Source organism: Desmodus rotundus, chromosome 3 (assembly GCF_022682495.2).
Source record: "Desmodus rotundus isolate HL8 chromosome 3, HLdesRot8A.1, whole genome shotgun sequence".
NCBI classification, from domain to species: Eukaryota; Metazoa; Chordata; class Mammalia; order Chiroptera; family Phyllostomidae; genus Desmodus; species Desmodus rotundus.
In genome coordinates, this window is record NC_071389.1 from 197,249,273 (window position 1) to 197,276,391 (window position 27,119).

General features: G+C 56.6%; 2 protein-coding genes and 1 long non-coding RNA gene across 3 annotated transcripts in view; 2 read left to right on the top strand and 1 right to left on the bottom strand.

The window, feature by feature from the left end:
* Nucleotides 1-15,785, top strand: part of SREBF2 (sterol regulatory element binding transcription factor 2) — a 52,458-nt gene extending 36,673 nt beyond the window's left edge. The window contains exons 12-19 of the mRNA XM_024579106.3: nucleotides 5,906-6,074; nucleotides 7,511-7,628; nucleotides 8,371-8,480; nucleotides 9,645-9,777; nucleotides 11,042-11,210; nucleotides 12,319-12,504; nucleotides 14,252-14,363; nucleotides 14,833-15,785. Coding sequence (XP_024434874.3) covers nucleotides 5,906-6,074; nucleotides 7,511-7,628; nucleotides 8,371-8,480; nucleotides 9,645-9,777; nucleotides 11,042-11,210; nucleotides 12,319-12,504; nucleotides 14,252-14,363; nucleotides 14,833-15,053 — 1,218 coding nt within the window. The 3' untranslated portion in view covers nucleotides 15,054-15,785. The remainder of the gene's footprint in view (nucleotides 1-5,905; nucleotides 6,075-7,510; nucleotides 7,629-8,370; nucleotides 8,481-9,644; nucleotides 9,778-11,041; nucleotides 11,211-12,318; nucleotides 12,505-14,251; nucleotides 14,364-14,832) is intronic.
* Nucleotides 15,786-18,653: 2,868 nt separating this feature from the next.
* Nucleotides 18,654-24,392, bottom strand: SHISA8 (shisa family member 8). Its single transcript, XM_053919627.1, has 4 exons — nucleotides 23,495-24,392; nucleotides 20,667-20,800; nucleotides 19,765-19,911; nucleotides 18,654-19,523 (listed from the first exon to the last, which is right to left on the bottom strand). Exons 1-4 carry the CDS (start codon nucleotides 24,016-24,018, stop codon nucleotides 19,129-19,131), a joined length of 1,200 nt encoding a protein of 399 aa, XP_053775602.1. The 5' UTR covers nucleotides 24,019-24,392; the 3' UTR covers nucleotides 18,654-19,128.
* Nucleotides 20,612-25,880, top strand: LOC128780356 (uncharacterized). Its single transcript, XR_008426291.1, has 3 exons — nucleotides 20,612-20,725; nucleotides 22,060-22,177; nucleotides 25,362-25,880. It is a non-coding gene; the product is annotated as an uncharacterized lncRNA (long non-coding RNA).
* The last annotated feature ends 1,239 nt before the right edge of the window (nucleotides 25,881-27,119 follow it).

Genomic DNA, 27,119 nt, shown 5'->3' on the forward strand with positions numbered 1-27,119 from the left:
CTTCGGTTCCCTTCTGTGGCGCTGACTGCCTGAGGGGCACACGTGCGTTCAGTGGGTCCTTCCACTAGTGCTCAGAGCAGTTAAACAGACCGAAACACGCCTGCTGTGGCTCTCACCAGCATAAACAGGGTGTGTTGGTGCTCTGAGATACGATCTACTCGGTGAGACCCCTATTCAAAGGTTAATGTGGACTCTTCTGCTCTTTGAGTGGTGATAAAAATTCTTGAAATCTTCTGATTGTGTCTCCTGGGTCATTTATTTGCTTAGAGAGTTATTTTTTGGGTTCCTTGTGTTGGTCACGTCACTGTGGGTCCAGAAATAGAAGATGGCGCATGTCTGCAGCGAGCCCAGGTCAGACCGGGGTGGGGGCCTGGTGTGGAGCCAGCCTTGGGGTCCACAGAGGTGATTCACAAGCCCTGTTACCTGCTAGTTCACAGGCTTTCTCTCACTCCAGCAGAGGCAGGTGTGTTATTCAGTGCCTACTTTGGTGGGGTGCCAAGTACATCAGCTGTGTTCGTCACATCTCCTTTTGTTTCGTATCTCAGTAAGGGCACTGAGGAGCTGAGAGTGAACGGGGGTGTGCCCCATGGTGGCAGGGTGTGCCTCAATCCTGTTCCCATGACCCTAGATAAAACATTCATTCGGCAAACATTACCAAGTCCCTGCTCTGGGCTAGGTGCTTCTCAGACTGGAAATGCAGCAGCGAGCAGAACATTTGCCCTGTCCTCGGGGAGCGACAGTCTGGCAGGGAATCCAGACAAGGAGCAGGTCTTCAGAATGGCAGGATGAGTGCGAGGTGGGGCTGATCTGGCTGCCCAGAGAGCGCACAGGGGTCCTGACCCAATCCTAGGGCAAGTGGGGGGGTCTTGGGTCAAGGTGAACCCAGACTGAGAGCAAGGGCGTTGGCCAGGCTGCTCTTCTGTTCCATTCGTTTATCCCAGTGCTCGGAGCTGCTGTCCTCACACTTGTGACTTCTCTGCCCCCAAAAGGTATATTGAAAGTGTTAATTTTATTGAAGTACAGTGTACATAGAGAAAAACACACACATTTACAGCTTGATGAATTTTCACAAAGTGAACTCCCCCATGTAACAGCCAAGCGGATCAAGAAGCAGAAGGTTCCCATCACCCCCGAAACCTCCTACGGCCTTTCCCCACTCACGCTGCCCCTACAAAGGAGCCATTATTCTGAATTCTGTCACCACAATTTAATCTGCCTGTTGTTTGTTGTTCCTGTAAACTTTTTATTGAAGTACAATGTGCATGTAGAAAAGTACAAAAATCGTAAGGACGCAGGTCAGTGACTTCACAGGAAACACACCCATATAACCAGCAGACAGCAAGAGACAGAACACAACCAAGACCCCAGAAACCTCCCTTGGTTTGTAGTCTGCAGGCTGCCCCTCCCCCAAGGCTCTCCAGCCAGAGTAACCAGCGCCCTGATCCCCAGGGCTGGGTGGCCTCTACTGAAGAAACTACAGAGGTAGAGTCACAGCATGTTCCGTGGGTGTCTGGTGGCTTCTGCTTGGTGTCATGTGTAATGTCGCTCATGCTGTGTGCAGTTGTAGGTGGTCCGTTCTCATTGCTTTATAGTATCCCTCTGTAGGACTGGACTCTTGTGGATGGACTTTTGCCTGGTTTCCTGGTTTTGGTGATTGTGAGTGTAGTGATTGAATGTCCCTGTTCATCTCTCGGTGAATAAATGCATGACTGACTGCATTTCTAGGAATGGCACTGCTGGGTCAGAGGTTCAGCTTAGTAGATGCTGCCTGACAGCTTCCCGAAGCGGTTGTACTGACTTCCACTCCATGAGCAGTGTAGAAGTTCCGTTGTTCTGCATCCTCACCAAACACATGATTGTGCCAATTTTGTTTTGCTAGCCCTTCTGCTGGTATCTCACTGTGGTTTTTATTTGCATTTCCCAGGTGATTAATGATGTTCGGCACCTTTGCATTGGCCGTTCAGATGGTCTGTTGGCTATTTGGGTAGACTTTTTTGTGAAAACCCTAGTCAGGCCTTTTACCTATTATTTATCCGGGGAGTCTGTCTTTTTATGGACCCAAGGAGGTCTTTGCCGTCTGGCTGTAACCCTGTGTTGGATGTGCGCATCGCATATGTCTCTCCCCTCCGGGGCTTGCCTGTTCTCTCCCTTAATGTGTCGATGGATGAGCACAATTTCTTAATGTTCATGAGCTCCAGGCTCTTAGTCTTTCCCTTTACAGTTAGACATTTTATGTCCTGTTTAATAAATCTTTGTCCTACCTCAGAGTCCTGAAGATAGTCTCCTGTATTATCTGTTGGGTGCTTTATTTTGTACTTTCACACAGAGGCCCACAGGTAGGCCCATTCCTACCTGGAATTGATTGTTGTGTGAGTTGGAGGTAGGGGTGCGAGATCTATTTTTTTCCCACATGGATATGTCCCTGCCCCATATCTGTCCTCCTTGTTAGCATTTTGTGTCCTGCTGAGCCCTGCGTCTTGTTCCTCCAGGACTGCCCACTGGGCAGGTAATATACAGCCCTCAGGAAATTCCCCATGCCCATTTGGGAGGGAAGTGCTGTGGACGCTGGTTGTTTCTGGGAATGCGGATTCTCCCCTGCCCTTCCAGTATTCTGGCTCTGCTGCTCCTGTGGTCACTGCCAGTCTGCAGAAAGTTACAGGATGAATTTTGGGGAAGGACCGAATTTGCCTAACTTGTGTTTCTGTTGTTCATTGTTGGTGAGGGGGTACCTGTTGCGCACAAGTTGTGTGTGTTTATGGGAGGTTATTGGGTTAGGTTTGTCCCACTCATTCACGGTTCTGGCACTGCTATGCGTGTGCTGTCAGGGCTTAGCATTAAATGATTTTCTTTTTTTCAGATTTGAAAAAAATAAAATGATTGTCCTTTCCCACTGCACCAAGGCTGTTTTTTCCTAAACCAAGCACCCTTGTATGGTGGGTCTGCTTCTGGACGCTCTAGTCTGCCCCGGTGCCCTCATACCACACACCCACATTGGCCGGGCCTTTTTATATGTCCGATATCTGGAAATGTCACTCCTCTGGCTTTAGCGGCTAGTGTTTGCTCATCACCCTCCTGTATAAATTTTGAGATCATGTTGTCATCCCAAAAATTCCACCAGGGTTTCCATCCTTCTTTTTGCTGAGACGCAGCTGTCCTTTGAAAGGAATTAGCGAGTCCATTTGTGGGAGACACATGTGGGTGGCAGCTGAGGATCGGTAACATGGTTCCCCTGAAACTGTCCCTGCCTGTGAGCTCCCATCCCCACCACCGAAAATAATTGGTGTGCCTAACCAGTAGTGAACAGTGTGGTGCGTCTCTCCTTAGAACTTCCTTCCTGCGCAGACTGACATATGTATTACAACTTACTTAATGTGATCACACCAGAAACCCTGTTTTACGCTGTTTTGCTTTTTTCAACCTAGTAGTTAAGTCTTGGGTCTCTTTCTCTGTCACCTTGTTAGTCTACACAGGTACCTGGTACTGTAAGCACGTGCTTGTACCGTCGTTGCCTGAGCCCGTTCTGTCGGTGATCATGACAGACTATGGCAGGGAGCGTCCTTGCACACGGGTCTTCACCCACTTCCGGTTAAACCTCTAGGGAGTGGTGACGCTGGTTGCGCTGTGAACGTTGGAACATGAGTGGTACTGACATTTGGCAGTTTCCAGTCAGGTGGTGGGGGAAAGGACCTGACCTCTAGGAGAATAACTGCCCCTTCCATCTGCTTGTTTTTCTCGGGAAGGGACAGATGAAGAGACCCACACAGCACTTTCTAAAAGAGGGAGAAGCTTTGATTTCAGCCGAGTATATTTAGCTAGCCAGTGAGTCAGGCTCTGGGGGCGCGCAGGGGCCTCTGGAAATGAACTGGGCCCGAGGTTCCCTGTCTTTCTCGGTTCCTGGCGCCCTTTGTGTCTCAGTCGGTTTTTCGTGGTTTGCCTGGAGTAAAAGAAACACCTAACAGTTCTGTTAGTATCTTAGTAGATATTTATGTCTCAACAGTTTAGTGGCTACTGAAAAATAGTACACAAATTGAAAGGAGAGATTTTTTCACTGTTAACCATAATTACCTACAAATGGAATACAGGTGCCGGGGGTGGCCCCACAAGCCTTCTCAAACTTTGCAGTCAGGTTGGACACCACCACCTTCATTTTTTGTTCCACATCAATTTCCACACAGTACTTACTGTTTGTGACAACTCCACAAACTCAGCTTCACAACAATGTGATGTCATCCAAAGGAAGGTCATTGAGATCTCGTTGAGACTGAACTACCTCCATCAAGTAGTTTACATGGTGCCCAACTCACGTTGAGCGTTGCTGTATTTACCTCAAAAATGTAACGTCTAGCGGCACCCCTGCAAGTTCTCTGTAGTGCTTCAGGTGCTTTGGCACCCCGTTTGAGAACCAGAAGGTCAGATGGTATGGGAGGGCACAACCTGGAGTCAGGACTGGCCTGAGGGTACATGGCGGCCCTGGGGATCTAAACAGTTCTGAGTCTCCTGCCTCAGCCACTGGATCTAGCAATTAGCAGATGAGTTATGGGGGAGGGTCTCCTCCCCCATAACAGCTTGGGTGAATTCTGGTGCCTATAAAATTCAGGGAGATCATCATGGGGTGATAGTGCCAAGAAAATTAAAAGAGCAACAGAAGTTATTTTCTCAGTTTCCCTTCTAGAAGCCATACTATGGGTGACTGTTCATGGATTTATGTTTCTTATTAATTCAAACCACTAAACTCAAACTTTTCCTGCCGTACCCCCAACTGAGATTTGTTATAACTAAGATTTTTCTTTTTCTTTTTAAAGAATTCAGCTTAAAAATGTATTTTAATTTAGTGATTTTCTAAATGGCTTCTCTGGGTTCCTCTTTCAGTACAACCCAAACAGGCTCTGTGTCTGCTTCGGTTGCTGGGTCACATCCAGGCCTCCCCAGCCCCCGCTGGGGCCCGGCCGCTGCTCTAAGCGCTGCCCTTGCGAGCTTGGTTCAGCAAGTGCTCTCTTGAGGGTCAGGAGGAGGTCATGGGATCCCTTTGTATTTGCCCTGCAGGACCCTTTCGCAGGTATGGGGGTCAGCACAGAGAAGGAAGGACCACCAGTGCCACTGGCCTGTAGTGAGAGGTTTAAGCAAAATGCCCCACCTGGCCCTGTGAGCACTGTGATGGTATCAGAGTGTCTAGAGAGCAGTTTGGCCAGGTCATTTCCTCCCAGGTTCAGGTGACTGCCTCCAGACTCCCACGGAGAGAAGCGGCCTTCTCAGTCCTTGTTCCTTGAGTGGCACTTTGACGGTGCTGTTTCTGATCCTCGCATTCAAGTCTCCCAGGACCATTATATTAGCTGATGGCTACTTAGAGCCCAGTAAAGGTCGGAACCATCAGACTAAACCTCACACGGAGACAACTCCCCTTGGGGCGTTGGCCAGGGTAAAAGGTACCATTGGGGGTCTGCGGGCCTGGCCTAGTGCCCTCCATTGGGCTTCTGAGCTCCCTGTGCCTTGTGTTCCTCCCCCGTACCCTTCTCTGCCCAACTCCTCTTTCAAGTTGGCCTGTATCCAATGGTTTTATGTGTTAGAAAGCATGGATTTAAAATAAAGATACCCTCAGTCAAAAAGCATCAGAATTTCTGAAAACGTAGATAGACAGCATTGTCCCTGTGGTGGTTGTTCCTGGGGCCCTGAACGCGTTATCCTGCAAGGAGAGGAGGGGCCGGGTGCTGGCTCTTTGAATTGCCCCACAGAGTGGCTTTCAAAGTCTTTCTTGGCCTTTCCTAGCAGGCCGGTCACTGGGCCGCTTGCCCTGGTTTCAGTGGTGGCATTTACTTTCAGGCACTTGAGGGTCCCATCCCTCCCGCTGATCTTCTGTCCCCAGCCTACTGCTACCCCGGGGTCACCTGTGGTCCTTGTCCTTCCACAGAGCTACTTCCTCAGTCGAGCCCAGAGTCTGTGTGGCCCTGAGCGCAGTGCCGTCCCTGACTCGCTGCGCTGGCTATGCCATCCCCTTGGCCAGAAGTTTTTCATGGAGCGGAGCTGGTCAGTGAAGTCGGCTGCCAAGGAGAGTCTGTACTGTGCCCAGAGGAACCCAGGTGAGAGCGCCTTTGGGGCCAGTGTGAATGGGGAGAGCCACGAGTACCACCAGGACAGCAGGGTGACTGCGCCCTGACACCTGGAGACATGGGACGTCTCAGTCTGTTTTTTCCTGAAGTTCAGGAGGCTCCTTAGCCTGGTCAGCAGCTATGCTGCATTTGCGGCTCAACTTCCTCTGACATTCAAAGCCTTAAATCGGTCAGACTGTCCTCTCGCCCTTGTTCAGGGTGCTTTGGAGAGACAAAGGACGTGTGGAGTTGCTCTTTGCTGGCCCAGGTCCCACGGGAAAGCAGACAGACATATATAGGGAACACTAGGCGACAGGCGGTCATCAAGCACCCAGAGTGGTGGCAGACACAGGGCTCCAGGCATCGGAGGAGATGCTGGCTTGCCGTCCCTGGTATTTGACAGTGATCGGAGTCGACTCGCCTGGCCTCGGAGTGGTCGAGGCTGGACCGGTTGACTCAGACTTGAGTAGCCCTGTGGGTTTCCACTCCCTGTGTGCTGTTCCCCTCTCTATGCTGCGGGTCTAGGGAGAGTGGGACAAGTTCCCCAGGTGCAGCTGTGTGTGTCACACATTTTGGGGAGTAGGGGGGTCCACTATCCTTTTTAAAAAAAAAATAACTTAATTGCTCAACATAAGAATGTTGTACAGCACCAAAAAAGTAAGGATGAAAGCGAAAGCCAAGCTGAGTCTCTCAGCCCCTCCCACTGTCTGCTTTGTTCACACCTAGACGTTCACTAGCCTTCTCACGTCTGACAGGCTCTGGTTCTTGGCCTTGTCATCAGGACGTGTGCACAAGTTTCCTGCCTCCTCTTTTTTGTCAGATTGAGGCCCACACCTGTGTGTGAGGGGAGGGAAGGGGCTGGTAACACCCAGCTTTGAGATGACAGCCAGCTACTGCAAGCATTGCAGGTACCCTTGTTTATTAATCAGCTCAGCCAGACCGTCACTGGCCACAAGTCCCATGACAAGGCTTTGGAAAACAGGAGAAGTCTTCCTTCTCATGTTAGGGCAGCATCCACTTCCTTTCCCTCCTCAGATGGCTGTCCTCCTGAGTCACAAGGAGAAGAGGTAGCATCTCTGAGACCTGGGGGAGTCGTCTGCCTTCCCATTTTCTGTTTTCTGAGAAGGCTTGCGACCACTGCCTTACAGCCTCCAGCCTTGATTGGAAGTGCTGAGCTTCGTGCTGAGACACTGCGTGTGTGCACAGCCACACATATAGTCTTGGGTTCTGCACTCTGAGGCTGACCTCTCTCCCCACCCCCATCCCCCTTCCAACCCCTTAACAAGGTAGTTCTAAGCTTTGGATGGGACCATTCTGCCCTGGGTTCCTCTCACCGCCCTTTGTTTTCTATGTAGAGACAAAATGGGCTCATAGGTAAAAGGCCATAAAACCCATTTAACCCTTCCCATGGTCTTCCTCTTCCTCAGCTGACCCTGTTGCCCAGGTCCACCAGGCCTTCTGCAAGAACCTGCTAGAACGAGCTGTGGAGTCCTTGGTGAAACCTCAGGCCAAGAAGAAGGCTGGAGACCAGGAAGAAGAGAGCTGGTAATGTCTCCGGGGCACCTGTGAGGCCTGAGCTCCTAGAAGGAAACAGGCCCTAGGGTCAGGTCTGCAGAAAATGGAATGAATTCCTTTGTGTTCATTCCTCCAGCTTGGGCTCTGCCCTTTTCTTTCAGGCCCATTAGGTCACTTTCCCGGCTTTTTTCCTTTTTAACCATCCCTTCAGCAAGTGAAATCAGTTCATAGAGCAGGTCAGGGATTTGATTTCCTTGGGGTGGGGAGGGATGGCCTAGTAAAAGGATAGGATCGGAACATGGAGAGCTCAGTGAAGGCAGCCACCTCTGGCCTTGGACGTCTTGGAGACCCAGACGTTTACTGACTGTGCCAACAATTCTTATTTTTACACCATTAATAAGCACAGTCTTTTCTTCACAGGGTAAGACCACTCTCATACTAGGCTGGATGCACCTGAGGGGAGGGGAGGGCATTTCTGTCCAGCAGTTCAGAAAAGTTGTGGGAGGAGACGACGTTTGAATTGGCCTTGGGGGCCAGGAATCAAAGAGAAAGCCCAGCCCTGCCAGCAGGGGGAGGGAAGAGTGTCAGTAATGTGTGAAGGAGGAAGCCCTGTGAGTGGTGTAGGGGGCAGAGCTCAGTGTGCTTGGCGTGGTGGAGGAGAAGCGTCCAGAAACCGTCACGGGTCTCAGAACCGGACAACTGGACAGCCAGGCTACGAGTCTGGTCCTTGTGTGCATTTTGATGTAAGTGGGACTCTTCCTTTTCTTTCTAGTGAGTTCTCCAGTGCTCTGGAGTACCTGAAATTGCTTACTTCTTTTGTGGACTCTGTGGGGATTGTGAGCCAGCCCTTCTCCAGCAGCTCAGTGCTCAAGTCAGCCCTTGGTAAGCATCTTGCAGGGTGGCACCCCAGGCCTCAGGTGCTAGTCCCATCCTTAACAGCACCTTGTCCCAGGGTCCCTGGCTCATTGTGAGTTCGCTCTCGAGAATCTTCTGTGGATCTGAGATTTGTATCCACAGACCCCCCGGAAAGCCCTGACCCACAGTTACCCACTGCTGGGCAGCATTCTAGGGTCAGGAAATACAGGTTCTCCTGGAAGTGGGATGAGCCGTTGAAGACAGGTGAATGTCTTCCCTGGGTCCTGGCTGTTGGGGCAACTCAATGACCTTCCCAGACACCCAGAGCGGGCAGCAAGTAGTACAGCACCAGGGGCTGGTGGGGAACTCACCTTTCTGACATGCGGCTCCCGCCCCAGGCCACCCTTGGGTCTGATGCTCTGATGAAAAGACCTGTCATCTGGGCATTTGTGCTGCTCCAGCTGCCCATGGCCCTGGGTGACACAGCGCAGTCTGCTGATTAAATTGGACCAGGACATTCTTTGCTTCTGTCCCTAAAATGCCATCGGGATGATGGCGCATCAGCTGCCACCTATTGTGCTTCTAAGGCTGCTGGGAGAAAGGGGGTGTCAAGCTCCCTTCTAGTCACTCTCCCTAGGAAGGGAAGAGTCCCAGAAAACCAGCTGCCCCCTGGCGACCACTGACCTCGAGGCCTGTCGGTATTTCAGAGCTTAGAGCACGCTCTCAGGCCTTTTATTTTACATGTCTATTCCCCTGCATCTCGAGGTCACTGGCATCATATTTGCAGCTGAGAAAACTAACCGTGAGAGAAGAGAAGACCTAAAAGGTGCTAACGTGAGCCTGTTCCTACAGAGACTTTGGGAACACCATTTGTCATGGCCATTGGGAATTCAGGCAGTTTCCAGTCTTTTACTTAGAGATAATACTACATCTTTGTTAAACTTTTTTTCTTAATTATAGGCCAGTTCCATCTGATAGATTGCCCAAAATGGGATTACCAGGTTAATAGGAGTGAACATTTTTAATGCTCTTAATACATATTGCCAAAAGGTGCTGGGGATACTTCTACCAGAAATGTGTGGAAGGTGAAGACAGCACGTGCCACGTGGGGACTGGGTGCAGCCAGCTGGCCGAGCGCCACAGGTCTGGTTTCTGTGGGTGCTAGAGGGACGTTTGGTACTGTTCCCCCAGGTCCAGACGTCGTCTGTCGTTGGTGGACATCTGCGATCACTATGGCCATCAGCTGGCTCCAGGGAGATGACATGGCTGTGCGTGCTCATTTTACCGAAGTAGAGCGTGTCCCCAAGGCCCTGGAAATGACCGAGTGCGTAAGCCTCCTTGACCACTCACTTCTCTCCAAAGGAATACCAAATGCTGGGAGACCATCCGGGTGAAGGGTCAGGCAGCCTGGGGACCAAATGGTAGATGGAGAGAGAGCGAGAGTGGGGACAAGGGCACCGTGGAGAAACGGGGCTTGCTGGCACATCTGTCTGTGTGTGTCGTGTGTGTCATCTCAGCATCTATCGGCACTGTTTCCGGGGCTCCCCGCTCAGCCTCCATGGAGCCAGGGCTGACAGAGGGAGGGTGGTGTGACTCCAGCACCTTCAGAAACTCATGCTGGAGCCAGGAGGTGTGGTGATAGGTCACAGCCAGCACAGGGCTTCCTTGGGCCCGAGGATCCTTCCCTCGTGTCCTTTCCACCTCCCTCTGCCCTCACCAGCCCTGTCATTCAAAGGGCCTTCAGCATGGGCTAAGCCAGTGTCTTTGACATCCCACTTTGGGGACTTGGCCTGAGGTTTTTGGCCTGCTGACAGTGTGGTGGTTTCTGACGGTTTGACTGAGAGGAGAGGCACAAAGGCTCCACGACACCGTCCTCGGGGCCAAGGCTGCATACAGCATTTCCCTCCCAGCAGACTCCTACCCAGGAGCACCAGAGGGAGCTGAGCAAAGGGAGTGAGAACAGACCCTCTGGCCTGGAAATCACTCAGTCCACTCCCCTAGTTCCTTCAGGTCTCTGCTCAAAAGTCACCTTTCCAGAGAGGACATCCTTGACCATTCTTTATCAGTGCCACCCCCGTCCTCTGAGTGAACTTCTTCTTGGTTCTTGTACTGCCCACCATTGTATATTTGGCATTTAATGCATTTTTTCTCAGGCTCCCCACTAGAAAGTGAGTGCTTGAAGGAGGTGCTATAGGAGTGGGGAGGCCACCCTCACTTGGGGCTGGCATTTCAGATCCGGACCTGGAACCACTATGGCAGCATTTGTTTTTGTTTTCGTTTTTGTTCTGTTTTGTTTTCAAATCCTCACGGGGGGATATTTGTTATTACTGGTTTTAGGAGAGAGAGAGAGAGAAACATTGGTTGCCTGTCATATGCACCCTAACCAGGGATCAAACCCACAACCTTTTAGTGTACGGGACAATATTCCAACCAACTGAGCCACCAGGCCAGGGCTGTGGCAGCATTTGAGTCGACAGACCCACGTGTCCTGGCAGTTTGGGGGCAGTGTGGTGGTTACCTGTTCAGGCTCCTCATGTTACCCAGGTGACTCATACTGACCACCTTCCCGCCTCCCTCTCACTACCCAGGAGCCCCCTGGTGAAGGCCGTCCTCCACGCCTGCAGAGCCATGCATGCCTCGCTCCCCGGGAAGGCAGATGGGCAGCAGAGTTGCTTCTGCCACTGTGAGAGGGCCAGCGGCCACCTGTGGAGCAGCCTCAACGTCAGTGGGGCCACTTGCGACCTCACCCTCAACCATGTGAGTGGGGGCTTATCTGGCCCCTCTGGGAGGTGCACAGCTCTGGTGGGTAAGAACACTCTGACCTGCCTTGAGCTGACCTGGCCTGTGAGGCTGTCCAAGAGCCAGAGACCAAGCCAGCGGCCCCCAAAACGTAGTCTGTTGGCCCAGGTGGGCTCCCTGTTCAGTCCTGGGGGCAAACGTGTTCTACCTGCACCTGAGTCCCAGATTCTGCTCCACGTTTGCTCCAGGCAGCTTGCAAGATGCCCCAGACCTTTCAGGCCAGCCTCAGAGTGGGCCCCTCCCCCTCACACACACCCTGAGCGGACCAGCTGCATCCTCCTGGCGGGCAGCTATGGTGCATTGTAGTTGCATTGCATGTTCTGGTGGTACCCATGCAATGTTTCCACAGTGCATCACAGAGGCCTGCCCAGCCCTCGAGACTTCCCACCCTGGCCTTGTGAGAGGACACTGTTGGGTCCCAGGCACAGCTATCCAGGAGAGGGGAGGGAGAAGTGCACACACAGCTGGAAGTACAGCATCGTCTGCTCACCCGGAGGAGCAGGGCTTTGCTCCAGAAAGGGATGGAAGAGGTATATCCCAGAGGGTCAGACTCTCTGAGCCCTTCACTGGTCTGTGGTGGCCAGGCTGGCGCTTCTAGTTAGAAGTAGCCAGTGCCCCAGGACACTGGGGTGAACCCGGGACAGCAGGCCAGCCCTACAGGACAGGCAGTGTGCAGAATGGGCTGAAGACTAAAGGCCTGTGGGGGAGTCACACCCCATTTGTGCCTTTCCTTTGCTGGTCTCCCGTAGTCTTGCTCTTCAGGAGAGAACCAGCTGGATTTGGGGGACAAGAGAGAGGCTGCCAGCACACTTTGGACTATGTTCCTGGGTGGCAGCTATGTTTGGGACAGTGAACCCAGAGCAGGGAGACCCCATCTAGCCTCATGGCTCTCAGAATCAGCTCCAGCCAACTGCCCCACTCAAAGGTGCACCCCAGTGCTCACCTCCTAGAAGTGCCAGGTTTTGTTTCTGGCGCTGCTGAGTGTTGGTCTTGGGAGGACCTGGTAGGTGCTGGGACCCCTGCCCCAGCACTCAGCCTGTCTCCTCCCCCGTGGCCTGCCCCACAGGTGGTCCAGCTGCTGATCTCTGATCTGCTACTGTCACTTCGGACGGCACTCTGGCAAAAGCAGGCAGGAGCCAGCCAGGCCTTGGGAGAGACCTACCATGCGTCAGGTGCTGAGCTGGCTGGCTTCCAGCGGGACCTGGGCAGCTTGCGCAGGCTGGCACACAGCTTCTGCCCAGCCTACCGTAAGGTGAGATCCAGCTACCTGGTGAGAGAGGGCAGATTGGGGGTCCCCAGGGCCCAGCACAGGACCAACATGGGGTCGAGGAATTGGTCTGTGGAGGTCACCCAGCTGACCTGGAGAGCACTGGTCGTGTGCTGTGTATCCTTTAGTTCAGCCCTTGTGGGTTGAGTACTTGCTGCGTGCCTGACCCTGGAGCATGGGGTGAGCAGGCCAAACGGGCCCACAGACTGAGGGGCCAGCATCTCACAATCAAAGGCTGGGAGGGGAGGGGCTCTTGGCCCCTTGGGAGTGGGGTAGGAGGGACACGAGGAAACTCTCCTCTGGCCTTCGTAGCTGGCCTCAGAGACTGAATATCCTTAGAACTGCATCCAACCCTTTTTCTGAGCCACTGGCAGCTTGTAGTCTGCTGCCTGCATCTGTCCCCGGAACAGCCCATTGGCTGTGGCCACAGGGTCTGAGATAGTTCTCCAAGGGCAGTGTAAAATTGGGCTTACTGCACTTAAATCATTTCCGTGTGTGTGTGTGTGTGTGTGTGTGTGCGCTACTGGTTAGAGTAATGTACTGTATATGTTTCTGCCTGAATTATCTTCACAAACTTCAAGTGAGGAGGCCAGAGTGTCAGTGAGGGGAAAGGGCTCCCAGTGAGGCTGCTCTCACCCAAGGGTGCTATGGGACCTTCAGAGTTACACTGAGACCACTGTGTTCAGTGAGCCAGGACAGACACACAGACAAAACAGAATCATCAGAGAGCCACCTCCTACTGGAAACAGAAAGTACCCCACGGTTCAGTGGCCCTCTGGTCTGCTCAGGGCAGGGCTGGCCACGAGGCCTCCCTTGAAGCACCATTTCCATCCCACCCCAACCCTGCTAGAATCCCCCTGTGGCTCCCCCTTGCGGGTGCGCTCAAGACCCTCCCCGCCCTGGCTGGTGTGGCTCAGTGGATTGAGCACTGCCCTGCAAACTGAAAGGTTGCAGGTTTGATTCCTGGTCAGGGCACATGCCAGGGTTGGGCACTTGAGAGGCAACCAATCAGTGTGTGTCTCCCACGAATTAATGTTTCTCTCCCACTTTTTCTCCCTCCCTTCTCTCTCTGAAAATAAATAAAATCTTTAAAAGAAAAAAAAGACCATCTCCACTCTCAGATATTGAGGTATGAAAGAACCTTGAGGTTTTAAGAAATTAGAGGCCGTGGCCTGGTCCTCCCCCCACTTCAGTGACTCGTATTTACAGAAGAGTTGCAGACTTTCACCTAGGAACGTTCTGGACTCTCTTTCTTTCTGGAGTAACAGACGGAAACAGGACCCTGGGCCTCCCTGGCACCAGCCTAGCTGTCCCCCCTTACCGCTTCTATCCCCGCCTCTCATTCTGTCCTATTTTCAACGTGGAAGCAGCCGCCAAGGACTTGAGGCTTCACCCCAGTTACTTGTCTTCTAAGCCCCGAAGGCATGGCGGCACTGTCTTCGTCACTGGCAGCCCTTTGCCTCTTCTCCCTCATTGTCCCACTGTTGCCCCCTGCCAGCTGGCCTGTGCTGTGTTCCTTGTTCCTGCCATTCCTCCACATTTCTGGCTTGTGTCGGGTCAGAGTAAGGACAACAGAAGTTGCTTCAAGGGCTGAGCAGGGCAAGGTAGTGTGGAGAGAAGGGGTGTCATCAGGTGGCAGGTGAGGTGCTGCAGGGAATGGCACCCTGTACATGCTGGGGTACCGACTGGAGAAGACCCAGGGCCTGACTGTGTTGCCCCTGTGCCTACCCAGGTGTTCCTGCATGAAGCCACCGTGCGCCTGATGGCAGGAGCCAGCCCCACTCGCACCCACCAGCTGCTGGAGCACAGCCTGCGGAGGCGCACAGCTCAGAGCACCAAGCACGGTGAGTCCCCCGGCACCCCAGCCTGACGGCCCGGTGCAGGCCCTGCCGGAGCAGGGGAGGCACCCAGCCCAGCACTCACTCGGCCGTGTTCTCAGAGGTGGGGTGAGAGTGAGAAGTCCAAGGCTTGACTTGGTGTGTTGCCTGGGAGGGTCTGTGAAGGTGCTGTGGGGGTCGGCTTGTTGCGGGTCCAGCCTCAAGGTGGGGAGGGGAGGGCTGGGAATGTTGCCCTGGTGCAGAAGCCAGACTGGGAGCACAGGCCACTTCTCAGTGTACCTCACGATGACAGCCATGTGCTGCCAGCCAGGTTCATCTCGCCCTGTCTGTGAAGGGAGGGAGGGCACTTGGACCCACCTCCCTGGTTTGGCATGAGGACTGAATAACCGAGTCCACATCCAGCCCCGGGAGTAGGACCTGCGTTCTGGGCGGCTCTCAGCAAGCATGTCCTACACCTGCCTCCTCATTCCCACAGGAGAGGTGGATGCCTGGCCCGGCCAGCGAGAACGGGCCACGGCCATCCTGCTGGCCTGTCGGCACCTGCCCCTCTCCTTCCTCTCTTCCCCCGGCCAGCGGGCGGTGCTGCTGGCTGAGGCAGCCCGCACCCTGGAGAAGGTGGGCGACCGGCGCTCCTGTAGCGACTGCCAGCAGATGATTGTGAAGCTGGGGGGCGGCACTGCCATCGCCGCCTCCTGACCACTGGGCCCTGCCTGCCTCGGCCCACTGCCTCCCTCTGTCCCTCTCTCCTTTTGTCTCTCAGTCTCTCCCTCCTCTCTCACTGTCTCTCAGTGTCTCTCTCCCTCCTCCCTCCAGAGCTGGGGATGAGCCTTAGCTTCTGAGGTGTCGCCAGTCAAGGCTTTTGGACCACCTCAGGCCAATGGACTCCTGGGCTGTGGGGAGATGCCGATGGCCCAGGGCCCAGCGGGCCTGAGAGAGCGGGGCAGGAATTGGGGGTACACTGACTTGAAAGCAGCAGGGGAGTACCCAGGCTGCCCGACCCATCTCCAGCCTTCTCAAGATTCTATCTCTGTATGTCTCTTCCCCACTTTCCTGCTTCCTTGTTTTTTATCAGGCTGTCCCTCTGGGGACATGAGTTTCTGGGCACCAGAGCACTTCACCCTTGGCACTGTGCCCAGCTTGCCCTCTCCCCTTTTTATATGAATGTTTTTATATCAGTGTGCTTGGGTTTGCTGTGATGCAGGACTAAGTTGCTGTGGCATTTTTATTTCTCTCCCTGGGTCTGCATCCCCTCCCCTGTGCCTGACAAAGCCAGTTCGTTGTTTCCTCTTTATCATTCAGGACAGCCAGGGGAGGAGGGGAGCTGGCCCTGGGGAGGTGGCCGGGGGACAGGGGGCAAGCCTGGGAATGGATGAAATAGTGTCGGCATTATTTTTTAATTTTTTAAAAAATAAATGGTATCTTATTTAATTGTCCCGTTCCTTCCCACTCCCCCAACCCCTGGGATGTCAGCCCAAGCTCAGGGTAGGCCCAGAGACTGGGAGAGATGAAGCCACCCATTGGGACTGGGGACCGTGTCCTTCAGCATGGGTTCTCAGTTCCCTCCCACCCAACTCCTACCTCCATGGTCTGTTTTTATCCCTAATTTTTGATCTGAAAATAAGCCAGGGTGGTAGGGACCGGTGCCCCAGTGAGAAGCCCCTTTTTGGGGTGGGCACTAGGAATGGAGTCCCTGCCTTGAAAGAAGTCCTTAGAGGAAAAGTGGTCCCACTTTTTTGGATTCCCTGGCCTGGTACCTCCTCTGAGGCTGTTTCTTCAGAGCCTGAGGGCTGCTTGGCACCCCAGAGCCTGCCAGGAGCCTGAGAGGGGCTGCCCTCCCTCCCTCGCTGCGCTTCTCACTCCCTCAGGCTGGTGGGGACAGAGAGTAGGCAGGGCCCAGCACCAGGGGGCATGCACACAGCAGGGACTGCCCTGACCCGGAGTGGGGCAGCTTGGACCACACCCACTTTCTTTCCCTTGCCTCTACCCCCTCCCCCCACTAATTTATGGCCCCTGGCCACAGGGCGAGCGAGCCCTTGTGTCGTGTAGATACTGTGCCTTTTCTCATTATTGTTTAGGGGTGGGAGGGGGTGGTCTTTCACTGAAAAGGGGGATATACCTATGGCAGCCTTGATGTGGAATCAGTCATTCACCATGTCCTGGATGGAGGTTATTCAATAAACACAGATTGGTACCACCCTGCATGAAGTGTGAGAGGGTCTGTAGTGTGACTGCTGTGGTGACTAGGTGAGTGGCTGCATGGCTTGGCCTCCAGTGGGCCAGGGACTGAGGACAGGCCCGCCCTATGTGCCAGGAGGCCCCAGAGGCTTCATTCGCTTGGAGCTTCCTCACACACCACCACACACCACCTTCTGGCACCAGCTACCTGGCGCACACCCCAGGGCTGGGACAGAGCCTGGGGTGAAAGGGGTGGTGCTGCTTCGTCAGTGGTCACACACCCAGGACAAAGAGCTGGCTGTTTGGCTGACAGCAGCAGTTCTTTTGGATTTGGGGTGCTAAGCCCTCTGTGTTCATCCCTCTTGAGATACCACTCTCCCTTATTGGGTTGGGCCACCCCTCAGTCTCCCCATCCTCCCTAGAGACAGTGAGCCTCTCAGGAGACTCACTGGCCCGCAAGTCACATCCAAGTCCAGCTCCTATAAATCCCAGCTGGGTCGCCTTAGGCAGGATGTCAACTCAGCCTTTACTTCCACGTGTGCAGAATGGGGATGACAATCCCTGCCTTTGGCTACAGCCCACTCAGGTTTGTTGGCTGGTTTGAACATGCCAGGTTACATTAAGTGCCTGTGAGGTTGTGAGGGGCCAGGCAGACAACAGTGGGCAGTGGGGAGGGGAGCGTGCTGGGACGAGTGGAGGTGGAGCCCGGGTGCTGAAGTTCATGGTAACCCAGCCTGGCTGAGAAGCCTGGTCCCCTCACCTCTCTCAGCCACTGCCTTCTCTGAAGGGCCATCACAGCAAGCCACCATCCTGGCAAGTGCAGCCAGGAGAGTTGAAGGCGGTCCCCATGCACAGTACTAACGCAGCGTTTCCGTTCACGGGCATGCCCACGACAAACCTGGCACCATGGGCTGGAGACCCAGGGCCCTCGGGACTTGGAAAGAGCAGAGAGGTAGAGCCCACCTCCCCTGGCACAGTCCAACCAGGGCTTGAGTCACCAGGGTGGGTAGCCAGTGTGCCCAGGAATCGGATCCTTTTTGTGAGTCTGGGCTGGCTGTAGGACTCAGTACCCACCCCACCCGCCCTGGCTCTACACAGCTGCAGGAGAGGCCCTGGGGCACCCCACCCCCACCCTGGGTTGAGGGCATGAGGCTGTCTTCCCAACATGCCATGGGGCCCTCACTGCAGGTTCTGGGCTCCACTGCCCTGGGGCTTCTGGGCTTTGGATTCAACAGCCTGTAGAGACAGAGGGTGAAGAGCTGGTGGGGTTGGGTGCCTCAGGAAACCTGAGACTGCCTGTACCCTGGAAGCAGGGGCTGCTCCCTACCAACACACATGCCCATAGCCCCCCCTCCCTCTTCCAGCTGCCCCCTGCCTGCCATTCTGCAGGGCCACAGTAGCAGCAGAACATGGAAGAGTCCTAAACAGGAGTCGGCTGGGTGATCTTGGCAAGTTATTGAGGTCTCGAAGCCTCAGTTTTCCTCATCTGTAAAGTGTCATTCCCATGGGGCTTCGGTGAAGCTTAAATGAAAGAAACAGCAACAAATGGTGGCCATTGTTACTCAAACAGTACCCCGTGCCTAGGGTACCCAGGGGAAAATGGCCCACCTGGGTGGCTTTGTTGAGGTCATATAATGAGGGTCACAGCCCAGCCCTCAACACACCCAGCAGTACCTGTCACAGCAGGTTGATGCACTTGTGCTGCTGGCACTGCCCTGGGGCGCAGCCAGGTACCCAAAGCCTGCCTGGCAGGAAAGGGGAGAGCTGGCTGCCCACATGTGTGGTGTGAGCACCCATGTGGGGGCGCTGCCGAGGCTCTGGATCCAGCATCGCCAGTCCCTTTTCCCTCCACAGTAGCTACTGGGGGGAGGCCCGGCCATCCTGAGCACCAGCTGTCCACTGGGCCCACTGCCCACACCCATTAGGGGGGTGGCCCTGGGCCAAGCTGACCAAGTGGCCTGCAGGCCAGGGGCCGGCCCAGTGCCAAACTATGTCAATGAGGATGAGCCTGGCTCTGCCAACTCAAGCTGCAGAGTGAGGTGGTCCTCTGGAGGGGTGCTCACCTCCAGTAAGGGGATGGCTCGTCTGCCCTCTCACCTGTGCACAAGCCTCAAGATGGCTAGGGCCTAACTGCCCCTCTCCCGCAGGTCCACTGATGTGGACATTAAGCCTGGCATTCAGCCCTGACCACCCCTCCAGCCGCCACTTTCCAGCTCCTAGAACACACCCCATAGCTCTCAGGAACAGTCCTCTGCTCATGCACACGCTGTGCTCTCTGCCTGCACTGCCTTCTGTCCAGTCAATGACCAATGCCTCCGCCGTCAGCCCCTCTCAGAGCCAAGCTGGGACTCCTTTATTCTCAGGGATGGGAGCCACAGAGTAGGGTTTATTTACATGAGGAACCTGAGCCTTATGGTCCCAGGACAGGCCCCTGCTTAGCCCTGCAGGCTCCAAGGGCCCCTGTCCAATTTGGCCAGGCAGAATGCCTGGACTCACACTGATGGTGCCCCTGCCCCTTGTGGCCTGGGCCCCTGGACCAGGACCATGGCGGATCCCTGGTAGACGTGATGCCTCGGAAGAACCAACAGCCCCGCCTTCATACAGTAACCTCAGCTTTGCTGTTGGTGCTCAGGTGCCCAGGTGCACGGCCCGTGCAGCCATAAAGGCCAGGGGGCTGCGTGCCAAAAGCTTCAGGCAGCTTCTCCACGCTGAACTGGCGCCGGGGCGGGCGGCCGGACCGCCGAGGAGCAGGGGACACCTGAGCCGCCAGGTGGCCACGGGGGTCAGGCCGAGCCAGGCGGCTGGTGGTCCAGGCCTTGCAGTGGCCCATCGGGGTGGGGCCGGAAGGGGGCACGTAGCCGGGAGGGGCCCATGGGCAGGCGTCAAGCAGCGCAGGCAAGTCCTCAGGGGGCCGAGGGGCCCTTGATGGCAGGGTCAGTGGGGCGGGCGCAGGTGCTGGAAAATTCTGGTAGAAGTTCTTCTGGGAGGCCTCTGTGGGGACAGAGCAGGGCATGTTGGGGGGCAGGGCGGGGATAGGCTGTCTGAGACACAGCTTTCCACACCCGGGGCTCTGGGTCCCTTGAGGGGCCCCAGACAGTCGGCCTGGTCAGGGTACGGGGCACAGCTGCGGCAGGGGGCCCCTATAGAAGCTGGCTGGAGCGCTGACCAGCAAGGCTGGGGTCTCTGCCACTCCAGTGGGCCCCGTGCTACTTGCACAGACTCAGCCACTCACCTGAGGGCTTCAGCGCCGTTGCCTTGAGGGTGGCACACTTAGCGTAACCCGCCTGCAGCGTCCTGCTGCCACCGCCCTGCAGCCGGGGGCCACGCAGGGGTCCCAGTGTCGCGGACCCCAGGGGCACGTTGTTGTGGAGTTTCTTGTCTAGAGCGGGAGGGGGAAGATGAGACTCAGCCCGCTGACCAGAGGGCTCTGCACCTATGCTACCACCTCTGCTCGGCCCTCTCCCCAACGGCAGTTCAGTTGAGTGGCTATTTGGGTGAGACTGAAAGTGGAGCCTGACTTCATGGCACAATATCCAGCGTCCGGAACAGGGCCTGGCTCAGAATGACATGAATAGCAGCCAGTCCTAAGTGGGTGCTAACCTAATGGGATGATTCGCCAGCGTATTCAGCTTGAGCCAGGCACTGAGTCCCAGGACCTGACGTGGTGGAGAGGGAATGTCTGGGCATTAGAGCCCATGGCGGGGGGGGGGGGACGGGGAGTGTGTGTGTGTTCAAGCCTACCGCTACAACAAGAGGCCAAGAGGGAGGCTCCAGCCTAGAGGAAAAGGCCTTCAGGAGGCCATAGACCCTGGCCAGGCAGACCCCAGGGTGCTGAGCCGGAGCCTGGAACCACAGCCTGAGCTGGCGATCCCTTTATCTGGAACCTCCCTCAGAGTCCTTGAGGCTGGAGGTTGCAGGACCCCTCAGAGGGTTTCCCTCCACCAGGGGGGAGCCCACCTGCATGCCCATCCCCCACTCACACCTGCAGGGGCGGCAGCTCATTTCCCTTGGGGAAGCAGGCCTTTCAGAGCCTCTTGCCCCTCAGCACAGCCCTTCCCTTGCTCCCAGGCCCATCACGGACCAGGGAGACCCAGTGCTGTGGACCAGCAGATGCCCACCCATCAGCCTGCTCACCTGTGCTGTTGTGGGGGGAGCCCTGGGGGAGGCCATCAGCCATCTGCACCTGGACACAGGTACCCAGAGGTGAACCCAGAGGTGGAGGCAGTGGCTCCTGGGGGCCAGGCTGCTTCAGAAGTTCGGTCAGTGTCCTGTGGGAAAGAGGGATGAGAAGCAGCCCCCTCAGGTTCCTGCTTCCCCATCACCCAGGCTCTGCCCTATCGAAGGCCAGCCCCGGCCACCACTACCTCACTGTGTGGCCCTGGACAACTCTCTCAACCTCTCTGGGCCTCCCTTCTTCTCCCCTCTGATTGACCTTATGCATGTAGTTTCCCCTACCAGGCACACCTGTGGCCCCAACGTGGCCACTTCCCACAGCAGGTCAGGAAACTGATGGGCTCGTTTAACCAAGGCCACCTTGTTTTCCAATCCCTCCCCTCCCCCTCCCCAGAGTCTGCTTTCCAAGACCCTTGAGTTCAGCCTCCTCCCTCAACACAAGTTCTGTGAGCGTATCAGTCTCCTGGACCTGCTCATGCTGCTGCTTCTGCTGACAATGTCCTTTCCTTCGTCTCCTCCCATAAAACTACCCATTCTTCAAGCCCCACCAGCATGCCTCCTCCAGGAAGCCTAAAGAAGTCCTACCTAGCCCTGGCCGGGTGGCTCGGTTGATTGGAGCATCATCCCGTACACCAGAAAAGGTTGTGGGTTTGATCCCCAGTCAGGGCACATACCTGGGTTGGGGGTTCGTTCCCTGGTCAGGGCACATATGAGAGGCAACCAGTCAATGTTTCTCTTTCACGTCAATGTTTGCCGCCCTCTCTCTTCCCCCTCCTCTCTCTCTAAAATCTATAAAACTACATCCTTAGGTGAGTATTAAAAAAAGGGGGGGTCTACCTAACTCCCCTCCTGCAGTGGGGTCTTCTGCTGGGTCCTGGGACATAGCTGCCAGCACAGGCATGGAGGACAGATGAGGGAGAGGGAGCCAGGAGCCCCCCTGTGGCAGCCCAACATCAAAGGCTGTGTGACCTTGGGCAGGGGCCCCCCTGAATACAAGGATACGCAGCCCCAATCCAGCTGTGACAGTGACTGATATAGCCTTCCCAGAAGACAGCCACCTTTGGCGCCCACAACCCATGATTTTCTCCCAGCTCGCTCCAACCCCCTTTGGGGTCCAGGCCTCAAATGGCTCATTCATGAAGAATCACACTGGAGGTGGGACATCCGGGGCAGACACAGTTTGGCTGCGATGTGGCGGGGTCTAAAAGCCGCCTCGTGCCTGCCTGAACTAACCTGCACATGCTGCCCACCCCTCAGCCACCCTCCTCATCTCTAGGTAAACACCCCTCACTCAACTCTCCCAAACACCTGAGTAATTTTCATGCCTTTGGGCCTTTGCACAAACTTTCTCTAGGGACAGCGACAGCTCCCATCTAAGCCCTCTGCAAAGCGTTTCCTGACCTTTAATCTGGACATGGCAGAATTAAGGGGGAGACGTGGCGGGAGCACAAGGGGTCACAACACACCCGCAGGTGAGCTCAAGCTGGGTTTCAGGTCTCCCCACAGGAGAAAAGGGGGTAAGGACACGGGGAGCCTGAAGCTCAAAGAGGAAAGGACTGACCCCGGCCCCATAGCACATTAGGGGCAGGCCCGCTCTTCCTGAAGCTTCACCAGACCTGCTTCCCAGTCCGTGCAGATGAAGTAGGTTTGAGGTGAACCTGTCAGCTAGGCTGCCCCAGGCACCCCCTCTCTACCATTATAGCCCTCAGCTCCTGCTGCCCCACTCTGGTCAAGCACATGCCCTATCCTCACCCCCTCACCACGCGTGAGGGACTCCAAGCTCAGGGGGCCCCAGCCCCACCCTTGCAGCATCCAGGTTCCAGCCCCAGCTCTGCCTTGCAGCTGTCTGAGATGGGTGAGCTAAACGGTCTGGGGACAAGGAGTGCTGTGGGGTGCCGAAGAGGCACTCATCCTCTGTCCCTGAGGTCTAGGAGGGGGAAAGCATCCACAGCTGGCCCACCCAGGCATGGGGACTTCTGTTATTGTCACTTTACTAGCCTGTCACATGCAAAGTCAGCACCTACTTGCCCAAGGGAAACAGGACCTGGGTGAACGAGAAGGGCCGAAACCCCAGTACGTGAGGGTGGCTGGGGGCATGTGAGTGTGGCCGTGTGGGTGAGGGCTCCAGGGTCAGGACATAGTCCCTGAGTCCCTAACCCAGTGAGAAGGGGAACCTGGGTCCTGGGCATCCTGCTTTACACAAAGCTCCGAACTCAGCAAGCACCTGTCTAGGCCTCCCACACACGTCCGCCCCTTTCTAGGGGTACTGAGTAGGGTGAGTTGGGGAGGCCTTCTGAAACCTAAAGGAAAGGTCAGGCCTGAGTCACAGCTATGGGAGGGCAGGGAGGGAGGTGGAAGGAGGGAGAAGTGAGGGGAGAAGCTGGAGGGAGACAGCCAAAAGGGCTACAGAACATGCCCCCTACCCGCCATTCTTTCTGGGCCGAAGACACCCAACAATATGCCCCACCCCCACCCCGCGCTAGTGGGGCTCAGGCTCCAGACCCCCTCCCCTGGGCGCTGCCATTGTGCCCTCTGCCCACTCAGGTGGAAGCGGGGAGCCGCGGGGGAGAGCGGCCCAGCACCCACCTCTGCCAGAAGGTCAAGGGGAGACAAGGCGGTATCAACTATCTCCCTCCGTGAAGTGGGGGGTGGGGTGGGGGTTGGGAGTGGGGGAGACGGATAGAGTTCCGAGGGGGGCACGAAGGATGAAGGGTAGCGAGGGGGCGCCCACCGGGTAGTCAGGCTGTCCAAGCGGAATGTGCCGGGATCCCCGGCCAGTGCGCGCTCACCTGGTCACCGTGCGCCGCGCGCGCGGACTGTGCGCCTTCTCCAGGCCCAGGCGCACCCCGATGCCGGTCAGTACCAGCAACGCGGCGACGCCGCAAACCGCGTAGACGGCCATGTGGCTGCGCTCGCGGCCCGGGTCCCGGGGCACGACGGGGTCGCGGGCTCGCGCCGGCGGCCGGCCGGTCTGCACCCAGGCCGGCGTGTCGTAGTTGGAACAGCGGCTCTGATCGAGGCGCCGTGGCCCGTCGTGGCAGCAAAAGCGGTAGCCGCACGTGCCGCAGCAGAAGCTGTAGGCGCCCGAGCTGCAGTTGAAGGGCGGGTCCCACTGGCCCATCACGTCGTAGTAGCCACGGCAGCGGTCGCCGCCGGCCGGGGCTGCCGTGCTGGGTGCCGCGGCCTCCTCTGCCTCGGGGGCCCCCGCGCCGCCCGACGGCGGCCGCGCCAGAAACAGCAACAGCCCCAGCGCGAGCCGGAGCCCCCGCGGGCAGTAGCCACTGCGCAGCTCCCGCACGCTGGCCCGCTCCATCGGGCCCGCACCTTCGGCTACAGCGCCCCGCGCATGGCTGCGCGCCGCGGCTCCCTCCGTGCCCGCAGGGATGGCGCGGGGCCCGCTTCCCAGGCGCTGGATCCCGGCGGATGCCTCCTCGGCCGTCAGCCTCCTCCGAGGACTCCAGACCCGGGTGGGCTCGACCCGAGCTCTCGGGGCCGGTGGGCGCGTCCTCCGCCTGGGCTCACTTCGGACTCGAGCCGGCCAGTGTGCGCCTTAGGACGTCGCCCGGTCCGGGCGGCGGATCCTCACCTGCGCGTGGCCCCGTGCCTCTCCCCAGCCCAGCGAGTGTGCGGGTCCCGGGCCTAGCGGGAAGGCTTTCCCGCCGCCCGCTCCGCGCTGCCCGCGCTCTGGCTGCGGCTCCGGCTCCTGCTCCGCGCGGACTAGGGCGGGCGGGGGAGGGAGGGAGCGAGCGCGGGAAGGAACGAGCCGAGCCGGAGGAGGAGCGCTGCCGCCTCCAGGGGCGGGAGGGGACGCGGCGGGGCCCGCACAGCCGGGACGCCCCACGGGACCTGCCCCGAAGGCCTCCCCAGGTCATTCCTCGGAACTGGGCGCTCCAAGGGTTCGGCTACGGCGCTCCGGGCTGTTGCTTCGGCCACTGGGCCCTCCGCGGCGCGCCTGTGTCTTACAGGTGAGGGTACCGAGGGGACAGAGCAGCCCCGTGAATGTCGTTGCTGTCCCCCACCCCTCCGCCTCCTTCGCGTCCCCCCCTTCAGTTCTGAGCGAGAAAGAGGCGTGTGACACGGGGAAGTCCTTTCCCTCTCTGCGTGTCGATTTTTCCCGCCTGTCACCTGGGAAGGAGACCCCCTGCAGAGCCGCTGCACAGGGACAAATGCGGGTCCCCTCTCCGCGGCCCGGGGCGCAGCGTTAACCCAGGGGCTCGCGCCCTGGTCCCAGAACCTCCCGGACACTGGACTGGGGTCCGGGTATCTACGGTGCCGACGGGCAAGGCCGGGCCGAGGCCCTCCAGAGATCGCTCCGCCACCCTGGGTGTGCGCCGCAGGCAGACTGGGTAGCCCGGGCCAACGACGACGGGGGCTGGGCCATTGGCGGACCCTCTGCCGCGCCCCGCGCGGGGTCCGCGGGCCCTTCCACAAGCCCTGGGCGAGGGGGCGGGCACGGAACGTGGACTGGCCGAGAGCACGTCCGGCCTTGTTTATCTAAATCGGGTCTACCTGGAGAGTGTGAACAAGCAGGAGCGCCTTGCTCCTCTCTGCCTCAGTCTCTCATCTTAACATTAAAAACTCCCTGGAGGGCAGATTCATTATGCGCCCCCCCACCCAAGAGGCAGAGGTCACTATGGTGTCTCTCCCCTTATCCAGATGCGAACACCAAAGGGGTTCAGTTCGGCCCAGTGTCTCCACAGAGCGCAGGCCTGCGCCATGTCTGCTGAATGAACGAATGAAGTGACTCTGGTCTCTAGTGCCTATAAAATGAAGAATTCGGGCTCATTGGGTCTGCTCCTCTTCGCATCCTGTCTTCACTCAGAGACTAGGATCAGCTTATAAAGATAGAGGAGGTGGGAGAAGAGGGAGAAGGATTTACATTTTGAGGAGGGTCAAGTCCTGTTGCCGAGATGAGGGGCTGACAGGCTAATTTCAGGCACTAGTGGGCTAAGACAGGAAAGGGGGGTGGCCTCCCTACAACACCCACCCCTCTCAGGGCGATTCGATTCCTTGTGCCCTGGCTAAAGACAGCCCCGCCCCCTCCTCCCCCCACAAACGTGCCTCTGATCCAGCCTCGAAGACCCCGCCCTGTTGAAACACTATTACAAATTTGGAGAAAAAGAAAATAAATAAGCAAAGGAATGAAATGAAATCGCCTTAATCCCATCACCAGGGACAACTGATGCTAAAATGTCACACTTTACATACCATTTTGTAAATGGTTTTGTTCACTCTTTTTTAATTACCTTCCAACACGGTATATTTGGTTCCCTTTGCTTAGTTTACATTTTGATGCCAAACTTTCAGTTTGTTATTCTGCTTAAGACTTTGTAGCTGTGTTCGCAGGTGCGTCCTTTCCTGCTTCCTTGAGGAATAGAATCCATGCCCCACCCACCCTCTGCCCAGCTGCCCTCTAGGTTACCAGACCTGTGAGGGTGGCCGATTGATTCTCCACCCTATTCCACCCTACTGCTGAGCACCAGGTTTAAAAAGGCTTATCTCAGCCTCCTGGGACTATGGTCTCTTCCCAGGCAGGGTGACTCTACTGGGCCCAGAGCCCAGAGCCCCTTCTTTCTTGCCTCCACTCTCCTGGCATCAGTGGGTGCTCTGCTCAGCTTCCCCCCCATGTCAACCCCCATCATATATATATATGTCCAACAAAGGAACATGTTTCAGTCCCCTCCCACCCCCAGGGGCTGAGGTCCAACCTCCAGCTCCTCCCACACCCATGCTTCCTTCCCATCTCAGTCTGGTCAGACCATCTTTAGTGGTCAGCCAGCAACCAGAGATGCCACATCTACTAGGTCCATGCCCAGCACTCAATGCCCTCTCTGTGTGAGCATACAGCTTGGAGGGGGGGTGGGGCAGGAAGAGGGGGGAAAGCAAAGAGAGACCACAGCTGGCTGGTTGAGCCCTGGGCGTTGGTCATCCATTCAGCTGACACTATCCCCAGGTACCCAGCCATGTGCCAGGCAAGGGGACCCACACATGGAGCAGTCCAGCTTTGGAGCAACCCCTTTGCCCAGGCTGCCCTCCCAGACCTGAGGTCTCCGTCCCTAGCACCAGAGTACTTGCCCCCTGTCTCCTCTGCTCGCCAGCCCCCAAGCCTGTGTCACCAAAAATTGTCCATTGATCCAGGCTTAAAATAACCCCGGCATCTGCAGTGAGCCCCAAGGGGCGGGCAGAGGAGCCGAGTCTCTGAGCCTGAAGGGCACCTGCCCCGCCCCCCAGCTGCAAGTGCTGGCGGCTTGAGTGTGCGGGTGTGTGCCTGCTCACGAATTTGAGCGTGTGCATGCCGGGGCTACTGTGACTCTGGTGCCTTCCCGGCACGTGTGCACACATGTGTGTGTCAGTGTGGATGCACCTGTGAAGGCATGTTCTTTCCTCACTGTCAAGCCCTCACTCAGTGCCCAG